General features: G+C 45.0%; 1 protein-coding gene across 9 annotated transcripts in view; it reads right to left on the minus strand.

The window, feature by feature from the left end:
* Positions 1 to 221: 221 nt before the first annotated feature.
* The window catches only part of SLC25A48 (solute carrier family 25 member 48), a 53426-nt gene continuing 39763 nt past the window's right edge, over positions 222 to 13884 (minus strand). For 3 of the 9 annotated variants that reach the window (XM_025181205.3, XM_075900426.2, XM_025181204.3), the window contains 3 exons: positions 13065 to 13198; positions 11083 to 11212; positions 228 to 676 (listed from right to left, as the gene is read on the minus strand). In XM_025181205.3, coding sequence (XP_025036990.2) covers positions 11090 to 11212; positions 13065 to 13198 — 257 coding nt within the window. In that variant the 3' untranslated portion in view covers positions 228 to 676; positions 11083 to 11089. Of the gene's footprint in view, positions 677 to 6705; positions 11213 to 13064; positions 13199 to 13884 lie in introns of those variants that run through there. The other 6 variants (XM_075900430.2, XM_075900431.2, XM_089769482.1 and 3 more) reach the window with 5 other exon arrangements.

Below are 13884 nucleotides of genomic sequence, written 5' to 3' on the forward strand. Positions count from 1 at the left end.
TTAGTCTGAACTCCGTGCCCACGGCTACACGCGGCACGGAGTAGGTAGTTCGAATAAGGATCTCTAAATAGGATCTACCAGTATACCTTGAGGAATTTTTAGCCGCGGGCACGGAGTTCAGACTAAAGGACACCTCATTCTATAAGGAGTAACACCAAATTTGAAATAGCTATTTTGAACTACGTGCTGTGTAGACACTTAATTCGAAATAGGAGGCCTCCAGCCCTTCCCAGGGAGTCTTGGTGGCCACTCTGGGCACAACCAGGAAAACTTACTCTCCTCTCCCACAGAGAAGGGGAACCCTTCGGCCACCCTGTGGAACCTGACCGTGAAGAAGGATTGTTTAAACCCTGTAAACCACCTGCTGAGTCCCCTCCACACACAGAGCACCCTGTCAAAGATACCGAAGTGCAGTTGGAGCATGACAAGGACTTCATCCAAGAGCAGAGGGAAGACCCATCTTTAAGTCTTGCCTGGGAGAAGGCAGTGACACCAGAATGAGAAGGAGACAATATACTGCATCCTCCACAAGGACGAAGGTTTGAGATCAGGGGTGACTGCCTCTATCGACTGGTATGGCAACTCCAAATATGGGAATTATTCAACAGATTTTGGTGCTTGAAAGGTGACCTCCGAGCCTCCTTCAGCTGCTCTCACAGAAGCCAGGGTAGGACACCTGTGTAGAAAAATGACCCTTCAGAGGATATCACACCATTTTTTTTTTGGCCCGACATGCAATGCACCAGGAGGTGTGGGATTATTGTGCTTCCTGCCCTGAGGGTCAGCAGTACCTTGGGCCCCCCTCATGCTCCTGTGTGACTGACATACCATTTGAATGAATTGGCATGGATCTCTTGGGCCGCTGGCCATCCCGCTACACATTGCTATGGCCCTAATGTCACAACGGAGCTAGTGAAGATTTTCTTTCAGGTCAGGATACCCAAGAAGATCCTAACCAATCAGGGCAGCACTGTGTCCTCCAAGTTGATAGTGGAGTTGTGTTGCCTCATGAACATTTGGCCCCTCAGAACTTCATTGTACCACCCACAAACTGATGGGTTAGCCAAACACAAATGGAACCCTCACATCAAATCATCTTTGTAGAAGATGGTCCCTGACACTGGAACACACTGTTGATCACTCTACCATTCCCTGTGGGGGAAGGCCCATAATCTCGGTTCTCTCCCTTTGAACTCCTCTGTGGGAAACAACCGTGGGTCATCCTGGATTTCCTGAAAGAGGACCGGGAGGCATAAGCAACATGGGTTCTGGGAACTACCTATTACAGGCTGCAATTCTGGGAGCACCTCCAGGCCTTAGATGTCTTTGAGAAAACTTGTTACGAGCCCAGCAAATCCCAGAGTAACAACACAACAAAGGGACTATGGTACTCATCTTTGAGCACAGAGACTGAGTTCTATTATTATTGTCCTCCACTGAATCAATGTTATTAGTTAAGTGGTAAGGCCCCTTTCAAGAACTTCTAGAGCAACTAGGAGGAGCCAAATATTTGTCAACACTAGAACTAACAAAGGAGTCATGGCAGGTATCCCTGACACAAAACTTCAGGGCAAAGACTGCCTTTCCGGATGATAGGGCCTCTTCCAGCCATCACATTGCCTTTTGGTCTACCTGGGGCAGCCCACATCTTTCAGTGGTTGATGAACAGAGTACTACAGCCTCACAACTGATATGCAGTCGTGTATAAGACTCTGCGAGTTATAGCAGCAGTTGAAAGGATCACCTTTGACACCTAACCAGTGTTTTTGAGGCCCTTTGGGAGGTGGGGCTCACAGCCAACCTGCAAAATGCTGTCTTGGGCAGGAAGTAATGTCATATCTTGGGAAGTAATTTATGGCCTCTGATTGACAAGAGGCAACCTCTAGCTCAGTGGTGCGCCACCTTTTTTCATTTGCCCACGGGGGCCGCCAAATTTGGTTGAGAAAAAAAAAAGAAGTGCCCCTTTAAGGAAGCACTCCCCCACTCCTCCACCTCCTCACCTGCCACTCCCCCACCCCACCACATGTACATGGGGCGCTGAGCCAGAAAGCCAGGAAAAGCAGCCAGCCGGATCCAAGCACTGCAACCCCCCAGGAAGGCAGCTGCGACCCCCAAGGGGGCCGTGACCCACAGGTTGCACACCACTGCTCTAGCTGATACCCAGTTCTTTGGACTGCCCACATCCTATTGGAGTTTTGTACTAGGCTTTGCAATGGTAGCAGCCTCCCCTCTCTGACAAAACCAAAAGTTCCCCAAACAACAGATGCAGTGGTCCACTAAGTGTGAGGAGGCATTTCAGACCCTTAGCCCAGGAACCAGTCCTCATGTACCGAAACTTCTCAAGGGACTTCACATTGCAAGCAGATGCCTCAGAAATGGGACTGGAAGCTGTCCTATTGCTAGGAAATCAATGGGAAATCAACCCCATTTTATAGCTAAGCCATAAATTGTTCCACAGGGAGACATTATTTGACAATTGAAAAGGAGGCCTTGGAGGTAATATGGGGGTGTTATGCCACGATCTGCTCGGCAGCTCCTTCACACTGATGACTGATGATGCACCCTCCAATGGCTGCAGGGTGTGAAGGACACAAACCCCAGGATGATGCGTTGGGACCACTTCCCCAACCATATGACTTCTGTATCTGTCATCGAGCAGAGAAGGCTCACGTCAGCATGGACTTCTCCAGCCTGGGAGAGAGGTGAGGGAGACAGACCACCCACCGAGGTCCCTCCTAAGGAGTACGTGCATGGCACATACACTGCACTGGACAAGAGGGGGTTAACTCCTGACTGTGGGCAGAAGTCCTTCCCCTTAGGCCATACTAGGTATGTACCAATTGCTGCCTCAGTGTAAAAGAGAGCAGCCCAGCTCATTCTAGGCTGACTGCTGGAGGGGAAGGACCTTTGGTGGAGGTTCCAGCTGAAGAATCATCTCAGCCTTTGTTTGCAGCAGCTGCAGACCCTAAGAACCGGACTGGAGGGCACTGACCAATGGAGCCTAGGGAATAACCCACACAGAGGAGCTGGGAGACCCCAGTGCCCCATGGGCTGCAACTCCTGGAAGCATGGTAAGAAGTGACCCAGGGAGGGCATACGAGGGGTATCTCCCACCCTCGTGTGGTCAGCATCTTTCCATGGGATTCCGCACTGACCCAGTAACAGACCACTCTGCTGCTGTTTTGGCCTAGGGCCAGGGACCAGTGGAGTGGGTTGGGCTAGGCTCCCATACCATCCCTCTCTCCCTGGTGGAGGTGCTCTCCTCCCTCCTGGGTACTGGCCATTGGGCCACACTGCCCTGCATCTAAGGGCTGGTATCTGAGCAGACATTGAGTCAAACTGCCCTCTGGCTATTGGTATAGGCTCCAGCTAAGAAGTACAGGGCAGTGTGACCCAATGGCTACGTCTACACTGACATGAATTTCCGAAAATGCTTTTAACAGAAAAGTTTTCCGTTAAAAGCATTTTCAGAAAAGCGCGTCTAGATTGGCAGGATGCTTTTCTGCAAAAGCACTTTTTGTGGAAAAGCGTCCGTGGACAATCTAGACGCGGTTTTCCGCAAAAAAGCCCCGATCGCCATTTTCGCGAAAAACTTGCCAGTCTAGACACAGCCAATAATGAAGACCCTCTATTCCCACTCCCCAGCCCCCAGGTACTGACTATTGAGCTGCATTGCCCTGCATCCAGGGGATACTATATTGACTCTAGCCATTGTGATACACTGCCCTATACACAGGGGCAATTATATTAGCTTTAGCTATTGGCTTGCACCAGCCCTGTACTTGAGAGTGATTATACCGACTCTGTCCACTAGGCCATACTGCCCTACATCTAAGGGCTGTTATATAAACTCCACCACTAAGTCACACTGTCTTGAACATAAGGGCTGCTATACTTTACTCTGGCCAATGAGCCACAGACTGCCGTGACCCCAAGGGCTGCATCGCATTCAGCCTGAAGACTTTCAGGGAAACTGTAACTGCTGGTGATAACACAACCCTGCCCTGCCCCCAAAGAGGCATGGGGTGTACATACCCTGCAACCAGAGTTGCCTGTAAGCTGAGTGCTTGGGTGGCCACTCAGGAGACATTCAAATGCTGCCCAGCTGATTAGCAGAGTGCTCACAGCAAGCAGCATGTATTTCTGCTGATGGTTCTCATCTGTAAATGCTTCAGTGCACATCATAAAATTTATTCCGCACATGGCTGGAAAAAATTAGAGGGAACACTGCCCGTAACACCAAGTTATTAGGGAATAATTTTGTCTTGCTCCTAGCATCTGTGGGAAATCAGGCCCTTAGTTCAAAAACTCACTACAACAAAGGAATTTTTATTCTCATTTTAAACATGGGTGGTGGTGGAGGGGGAATGACAGCCTATGAAATCAGCATTCTCAAGCCCCCACACAAGAATTCAAAAAGTTATGCATATGAATGCGCAAGTACAGTTATAACACTCACTGCTGCACCCAAGCATACCTTGCAGGCAGAAAAACCAAACATGGTCAGGTGAAAACAGAAAAACAAGTATAAGGGAGATGTTATCGTCCAGAGACATTTCCTATAACGTTAGATACTGTAACTGGACTCAATTAAAATATAAGAACATTTCCATCACGTGTTTTCTCTACATTAACCATCTAACAATGGTAATAGCTAAACCATTTAAAAAAATCAACTCACAACATGTTTTATGCCCTTCATTCTTTATTACTTTGAAGACAGGTTTGAAACCCTTTCAGAATCAGTCTCCATCGACTTCAGGGCCAGCAGGTACTATTATTATTATCTAGTTTGATCTCAATAACCATTGAATTTCACTCCTTAATTTCTTTATCAAAATCCGTACAGAACTGATGCAGTGGTTTAAGACTCAATGCCAGACCACCTGCATAGCAGGCACGAATTCTGTCACTGAACCATCTGTGCTGCAAAAAGTCTGAGCAGCAAATCTGCCTTAAAGTGTCATGAAGCAACCCAGCAGGGTTTTGCTTAGCTCAGGGGCGGGCAATAATTTTTGATGGGGGGGGGGCAACTCTAAGATTCTGGAAAGTGGTCGAGGGCTGCACTCTTCCATGATATTAATGGAGGTGCGGGGTCTGGAATGGAGGCTGAGTGGAGAAGGGAGCTTGGGGTAAGGAACTGAGGTGCAGGAGGGAGACTGGAGTCTGGGAGGGAGTTGGGATGAAGTGCGGTATGCCTACATTACCCTCCTAGTTCGAACTAGCGGGGTAGTGTAGACATACCCTCATTGATTTGTCTAGTGCCTGCAAACTGTTCCATCAAGCTGGGCCACATTTTGATCAGACCGTATCCATGTAAGCCTGGTCAGCATTGGAAATGGTGCCTGGCAGTGTTCTGAGTGTTCTCAACTCTTCCAGCTGTTTGTAATAAGCAGTCTTTTCCCATTTCTTATGACAGGATATGGTGCCATCCTGTGGTCAATGCTTTCACCTGTTTGATATTTTATCTCCTCCCTTCTCTTTTCTGTTTTATTATTAAACCTTTTCTCTCCCTCCTCCTTTGACATTAAGGTAATATGTTATTAAGTTTAATCATCCATTCCTGCAGGCTTCTATTTAATGTGAGCGTGTCTCAGGCTGGCTTGTGTTACTTCAAAAAGAAAAATACTACTAAAAATAGCTGTGAGAAACCCATGTTGCTCTCAGTGTTGTATTCGTGAGAAGCACTGGAAAGAATAAAGCATAATAACATAGGATTTCAAATACACATTGATTAGCACTTTTACTAATGTTGTAATACAAGGAAATTCAACCACCAGAGTCTGTTCTCTAAGCTTGGTCTTCTCCCATAGGTCTACTCTAGCAAAGCACAAACATTTATTTAATTTTGTCTTAAATATTTTTGCTGGATTGAATCCTTCCTCCACAATGTCTCCAACTCTAAAAATGATAAGCAATCTCAGTGGACCTGTGTCATAGCCCAGAGCGCCTATTCCACATGAGTTTGTTTGTTTTAAATTAAACAATATTGTCCATACACTAAAAGGCTTAAAGCTTTACTATCTCTTCTTTCCTCTAGAAGATTTCCTATCATGCACTACTTTCTAGCAGCACTGTTGGCTCCAGGAATGTGCCTTCCATTAATATGTGTGATCCATTTCTTCTCACTTCTTCATGCACTTATTCTTATTCAGACATGTAATTCCACTAATTTCATTAGGATCACTCACCTAGGGTATGTCTACACTACTCCTCGTGAAACGAGGAGTAACGGTAGTTCGGAATAGGAAGCCTAGTCCGAACTACCTAGTCCGTGCCACGTGTAGCCGCGCGGCACGGAGTCCGCACTAGCAGACATTTAAAAATGGCGGCGCCCGGCAAGACGCAAATGAAGCCCGGGAAATTCAAATCCCGGGCTTCATTTGCAACTCCGGTTGCTTACATTACCACCCTAGTTCGAACTAGGGTGGTAGTGTAGACATACCCCTACTCAGCATGAAGAAGGGTGACATAGGTCCTGAATTGATGTTGTGCATTAAAAGGAACCTCAAGGCACAGTGAACAGATGTAATCATATTGCAGGTCTCAAACAGTCTTGCTTGGCTTGTATTTCTTAGCTCAGGAAATTATGTTCTCTCATGCACTGGGCCTGAGACATGTTCATATGGCATTTCTGACACAGCTATTCATATTTTATGCACAAACAATCAACCAATACACATCTACTCGATGAAATGGATGAAATGGAATAGCTAGATACATTTATTGCATTTTATAAATTATTTTATGTGATATAAATTCTTGATCCAGCTAGGTGCATGACTGTTTTTGTTATTTATTTTAATCTCTATTTCATTTTTTTATACAAAATATGTCCCTAAAAATAAAGAGTTAAAGAATGATCACCTTCATTTGCTCTCTGCAATGCCATGTGTCACAGTGAATCACATGTTAATGTGTAAGCTGCTGGAAAGTGCAATTTTTGGTGCCCTCCTGCAGCTTCCAGCTTTAAGTTAATATTTACGCCAGTGTTTCTCAACCAAGGACTGGTCTTCTGTGTCCTGTCCTAGAATAGAACTGAGAGAATATAGAGGATGGGAGCAACCCAATCCAGCTCTCATTGGCTGACTGGCACTACAGGAATGGCCCGTTACTGAGCTTTGGAGGGTGAAAAAAGGAGACATTGAGAAATCTTACTGGGCAAACAAATGTGAGGGTTTTATTAGGATGTGGGAGTAAGACTAATCCCAGCCACATGGATCCACGATGAGAATGATTATGGAGACATTCTTCCTCTGGTAAAGATGGGCATACTCAGACGTAGGCACAGCAGGCAGCAAGCATGTCCAGCTAGCTCATCTTTTGCTGGGACTTTATCTTGTGCTCACTGAAGCCAACAGTAAAGTTCCCATTGACTTAATGGTTCAGGATCAAGGGTCTAATTTCTAAGTCTTCTGTGTGCCTCTGCTTTGTGCTGGGAAGGGAAGGGAAGGGAAGGGAAGGGAAGGGAAGGGAAGGGAAGGGAAGTGTATTGACCTGCTCCTTTCTTTCCAAAATGTTAGCAAGTGAAACCAAAGCGTGGCTGTTGAAGGCACAGGTGCCATGCAGGGAAGAACAATTCACATATTCAGCTGAGAGCAAATCTTCCCTTGACCTTCCATTTTCATTCATGCATGTTCCATTTTACACAGAATAGTCAAAAAATGACATATAATTTAGCAGTGTTGTCTTCAAGTCGTCATTGTCAAGTCCAAGTCGAGTCTCAAGTCACTACAGTTCAAGTCTCAAGTCGCGTCTCGAGTCCCTAAAGTCACTTTTGAGTCAAGTCTCAAGTCAAGTCCCAAGTCTTAATTAAAAAATGTCAAGTCACTTTTGTACAAGCCATCAATATCGGCATTTTCAGACAATTTTTTCACCAAGTCGATTTAACAAAATTAGCAAATCTCAAGTCAAGTCTCAAGTCACAATGAACCTGAGTCGAGTCTCAAGTTGAGTCACTTAGGCTACTTAAGTCGGACTCGAGTTCAAGTCATGGGACTCGAGTCAACAACTCTGTAATTTAGTGTGCATTGAAAAGGAAATTATCATCCCAACCATTATCCAACCATCATACAATATTGTGTCCTTAGATCAGGGATGGGAAATCTAGGCTAGTGAGTGGGCTGCATGAGTGGCCTTCCTTCCTCTTAGTGAGTGGCAAGATTGTTGAAACCAAGATAGTCTCCTGGAATATGGTAGTTTTGCTCTATGCACTTGCATACCTAGAGTTGGTGGGGTGTGCCGATTGAACCACAGAAGTGGTTTGATTGGATGCAGTGGAAGCACAGTCAACATTGTGAGCAGTCAGCATGCACCACACTTCACACACCCTCACTTTACATGTGTATCTCTTTAGTAATACAGGCAGGGACAAAAACGATGCAGATGGAAACCAGCAGAATCTAGCCACTGTGCAATGGGCAATGGTCAACAAAATGTCTTGCAGGCCACACATAGAACCCTGGGGGGCTGCAGGTTGCCCACCTTGGCCTTAGATGAACCCAATGCCTGTGTCTAGACTGGCAAGTTTTTCCGCAAAATCATTTGCTTTTGCGGAAAATCTTGCCAGCTGTCTACACTGGCCGCTTGAATTTCCGGAAAAGCACTGACGATCTCATGTAAGATCATCAGTGCTTTTCCGGAAATACTATGCTGCTCCCGTTTGGGCAAAAGTCTTTTTCTGAAAGACTTTTGCGCAAAAGGGCCAGTGTAGACAGCACAGTACTGGTTTCCGAAAAAAAGCCCCGATCGCGAAAATGGCGATCGGGGCTTTTTTTGCGGAAAACCGTGTCTAGATTGGCCACGGATGCTTTTCCACAAAAAGTGCTTTTGCAGAAAAGCATCCTGCCAATCTAGACGTGCTTTTCCGAAAATGCTTTTAACAGAAAAGTTTTCCATTAAAAGCATTTTTGGAAAATCATTCCAGTGTAGACATAGCCACCATGTTTAAAAGTAGATAATACGGGGACATGGTGCTGTGAATGTAATCACTGATGTAAGAACATTTGCCCAGAGGGCGCATGCATTGGATGGATTTTGTATTCATTTTTGGAAAACTGACTGCTCTTGTTATTCTAGGCAGTAGCAAACGCTGGGCCCAAGAGCAGGTAGCACCTGAGCATCCAAGCCCAGCTAGCCACATCCCAATCTAGCTGGTTCTCAAAGGGGTGAGACTTGTGTCTACTGCTCCTTAGACCTTGTGGTAGAAGGGCACTCTTGGCCCCATTCCCATTTTGTCTTGGGCCCAAAGGGAAGGACCCAATCCAATGTCAGGGTACAGGGAAAGCCTGCTAGAACCCACATGCTTAGCAGCTCCTTTCTGCATTTAGGAGGCAAGACATTTTGGTCCTTCACCTAGTCACTGTTATTCTAATATTGAAAGGAATGCGGGAGGCCGGCAATTCTTTGTTTCCTTCTTCTGGCTGGGTGGAGGGGAGTGGGAGCACCTTTGTAGTTGCTACTCCAGCCTCCTCTCAGCTTGTCTTCAGACAATGGAGGGAGAACTAGGTATAGTTGCTCCTGTTGTTTTTGTTTCCCCAACTCATTGAGCAAGTTGAGAGAGGGGACCAAGAATACTAAGCTGCCAGTCGCAGCTTGTGTATTGTCCTATCCTTCAGTCCACTCTGCTTGTAGCCCTTCCCCCTTTGGGTACAGAATCCTGGGGTGTCCTGTTTGCTTCAGAAACCTCGCCCCCACCTCCACTTGCTATGCTGCAATAGCATGAACCAGACATCTCCCCCTGAGGAAGGATAGAGTGATCATTTAAAAATGGAAGCAAAGTCATGTGTGATGACACAAGATCTTGAGCATAGGCTAAAGATTCAAAGGACATAGGAGACCAGACAGATCCGATTTAAATGGTATTACACCTACTCGCATTATGTTTGAAGCTGAGTCATGCTTTAGAACAAACATGTTTGGTCTATTGGAAGCTCTGTCTCCTAACATAAGTCATTTAGGCCAACGTTTTCAAAGGGGTGTGTGTGGCTAAAGTTAGATGCCTAAATACATATTTAAGGATTTTAGGGTATATCTACACTGCAGTCAGGAAGGCCATTGCCAGCATAGGTAGACAGGCACTCGTCAGCTCCACTGATGCTAGCATGCTAAAAATAACTATGTAGGCAGGGTTAGCATGGGCAGAGGCTCAGGGGGTCCAGGCAGGCTTGAACTCAGGATAATCTAGCTGCTGTTGGGTGACTCTTGCCATATTGCTTAGTCTCTCTACACATTAATTCTCCATCTGTAAAATGGGGGAAATGGCTCACCTGTAACTCACAGGGCTGTTGTGAGAATAAACACATACATGATTTTCAGGGGATAGTCGAGTTAATCTGTACAGGAAAAACTTAAAAAACAACACATGGTCTGGTAGCACTTTATAGACTAACAAAACATATAGGCTACATCTACACTGGCATGATTTTCCGAAAATGCTTTTAACAGAAAACTTTTCCGTTAAAAGCATTTTTGGAAAAGCACGTCTAGATTGGCAGGATGCTTTTCCGCAAAAGCACTTTTTGTGGAAAAGCGTCCGTGGCCAATCTAGACGCGGTTTTCCGCAAAAAAGTCCCGATCGCCATTTTCTGTGATGTACTGTGCTGTCTACACTGGCCCTTTTGCACAAAAGTCTTTCGGAAAAAGACTTTTGCCCTAACGGGAGCAGCATAGTATTTCCGGAAAAGCACTGACGATCTTACATGAGATCGTCAGTGCTTTTCCGAAAATTCAAGCGGCCAGTGTAGACAGCTGGCAAGTTTTTCCGCAAAAGCAGATAATTTTGCGGAAAAACTTGCCAGTCTAGACACAGCCATAGATGGTATCATGTATATCTATGAGCTCATGATACCATCTACATGTTTTGTTAGTCTATAAAGTGCTACCAGACCATTTGTTGTTTTTTAAGTTTACCACATACAGGATTGTGAGGGGCTCACATAGTATGGTGAGAGATCACATAAGTGCTTTAGATCATTCTCAGAAGTTCTGGGCAACCACAACTTCCACTGATTCCAATGCTGCAGTCTCTATTTTTAATAGCGTGGCAGATCTGAAATCAGTAAAGATCTTTGTGAAGCTGACCTGGATGTTAAGGATTGGTTGCAGCCTGTTCTCCTCTTAGCGCTTTGCGTGAAAGCTCATATCCAAGAAACATGGCTGCACTCATTGGAAATCCTCGCACTGCATTGACCGTGATGCCCCTCACAAAGACCTGTCCAGAAGAGAAAAATATTACAACAAAGGAACAGATCAGACATTTTTATGAAGAAGGAAACACTGAGCTCTAGTGAAAATGTCAATAACTAAACATTGTAAACTGTGATCTGCTCAGAGCCAGAGGAGAGAACATAACTCACGACACATTACTGCCTTAGCTGCTATGCTCATATCTGAGCATTTTCTATTTGAGCACCAGTGTGTCAAAAAACAATAGCAAGATACTAGTTTCAAGGGGATGCATAGATACTCTTTTTTTTGTGTGTGTGGTTAAGTACAATGCCCTCCAAGCAAATAGCAGCAGCACTGAGAAGCAGGAGAAGCCTCTCAGAATTTTCTTTTCCTGTTGTGGGTAAAAATTGGGCTATTTTGTGTTTATATCTTTGTGACCAGAAAACAGGAAATCAATCTTCTTCTTAATCTCCCCTTTCTTATCTATCTCTCCCTTCCTCTCTTGCAGGTGCATTGACAGGGGCATTGAATGAGCTAAGAAAACAAAAGGCAAGATGACAGGGCCTCTTGCCTTTGCAAATGAAGTGCTCAAACTTTATGGGTGAGGTCTTCCATTGCACCAGAGCTCTGCGTGAGACACCTGGGAAAGGAGGAGACGAGGTGTTAACTATCTGGGCTCACTCTCTGCTGCAAGCTGAGGAAGACATAAGTATCTTCTTCCCAGGATAGGGGACCAAAATCAATCGTTTTAAAAATTCTTCAGTCTTTACAAAGGCAAACTTACAAAAGATGGGACTTCCCGCCCTGAGACTCTCCTCACCCCCCAACCCTCATTCTCTCACCCTCCTGCCCCCAGCCTCCTGCATTGCTCCCACATCCCCAAGGCCCTCCTCTGACCCCACACTGCCAGCTTCCTGTCCAGAAGGACCTGGGCAATGTCAGGTAAGTCTGCAAGTACATTGATATTTGACCATCAGGGTAGCCAGGGTAAGGTCATAAGGACAAATGCTGCCCTTATTTCTGTCATTATCCAAAGACTGTTTCATATGGCTACTTGCTGTGTATTTCTTCATGCTCCTGACTCCCCTTTGTCCTATGAGTGAGAATAAAAGGTGGCAACAGCCTTCGTTTGGGAAAAGGGTCAGACTATGACCTTTTGTGGCTGTCAGTAAGATCTACTATCATGTTGCCAAAAGACGGCAAATATTTAATGGGTGACAATCCCAAATTTGTCAGTTATTTTCCTGTTTATAATTGGTTAGTTTCCTCTCAGAACCTGGAATTTAGCTTTCTCTAGTTAGCTATAAATGTTTTGGGGGAAGGCATAAGATGCACAGCACATTCAAGTGTCAGAAACAACAGCACAATGTTTAGTCCCCGTCAGTTTAAAATACAATAAACCCACAGCGCTTGATTCTCTGCCATTCTGATTTAATAGCATATTACACCCACTTTGCCCCTGTGTGAAAGCCCTGTGTCGGGGCTAAAGGGCACCAGAGAAATAGATCCATCAAATCTTATCCACCCATTACCAAATACATAATAAGTTTAGGTGAAATTTGGCCCCAGTGAAGTTAAAAGCACTGCTCCCTTTGACTTTAATGGGGCCAGTATTTAACTTTCTATGTTTTACCGAAAATAGTCATGACAAGTACCACCTCAGTCTGAATTAAACCCATTTATTTCAGTGGGACTTCCCATGGAGTAAAATGTTAGTCCAAATGTATAGGAGAACCTGATCTTATATCATTTAAATCTTTATTTCTTTAGAACATATTACTGCCATCAATTTTATGGCTTATAATTAAATGTACTGACATTAGTGATCTATTGTCTACCTACAGCTTGGATAATAACAGCTATTAAATTTTTCACTAAAGATTAATGCCACTTACTTTTAAGCCTTCACTATGGTAGCTCTGGGAGATACAATCAATGACTCCTTTGTATTTGTTTAAATAAACCCCATCGGCTTGAAGTCGACTTTTCACAACATCCATCGGTGTAGCAGTCCCCCAGGAAATTGCTCCTAGAAATAAGGAAAAGAAAATTCCTTCCTTTGTGCTGCACTGATTATACGTGGAGATATATGGGTAATAATATACTATCACTAGTGCATGCCTATTCACAGTCTTCCTTAGTCCCAGTCTGCTACACCCACTAATTCACCCAGCACCTATTGCATCCAGTCGGTGGTACTTTGAAAAAAGATGAATGCATGGGAATGATAGTGTAAAGTAGCATTTTTGACATCAACGTGGCACTTCTGGGGGTAATGCACCAAATTTCTGGACAAATTGTTTGCAGAACTGGTTGTCTGTGTGACACTGGGAAGGAGTAATCAATCAGTCAATTACAGGCAGATCAGAAGAATCCCTGTGTGCATAGATACTGGTGCAGTACCCATGACTAAGACTTGAGAAAATATCATTTAGTACAAGTTTGTGAAGAAAAGCTTTTCCTCCCACCCCCAAATTTCTCAGCTCTACAATCTACAGGTTGAACCTCTGTAATCTGGCCTTCCCTAGTCTGGCAACACCTCTGGTCTGGCATCGTCAGAGACCGCATGCAAGCATTCCTATGGACAATCTAGCGGGCTCAGGCCAGGAGTATTGGTAGACTAGATGCTAGTGGCTGGGAAAAAGTGGGGCAGCTAAGTGGATGGGGGAAAGAATTGCCCTGGGCCAGCATTGATCTCTCCTGATCTGGCAAATT

This window comes from Pelodiscus sinensis, chromosome 16, assembly GCF_052426305.1.
Source record: "Pelodiscus sinensis isolate ZL-2025 chromosome 16, ASM5242630v1, whole genome shotgun sequence".
Classification (NCBI taxonomy): domain Eukaryota; kingdom Metazoa; phylum Chordata; order Testudines; family Trionychidae; genus Pelodiscus; species Pelodiscus sinensis.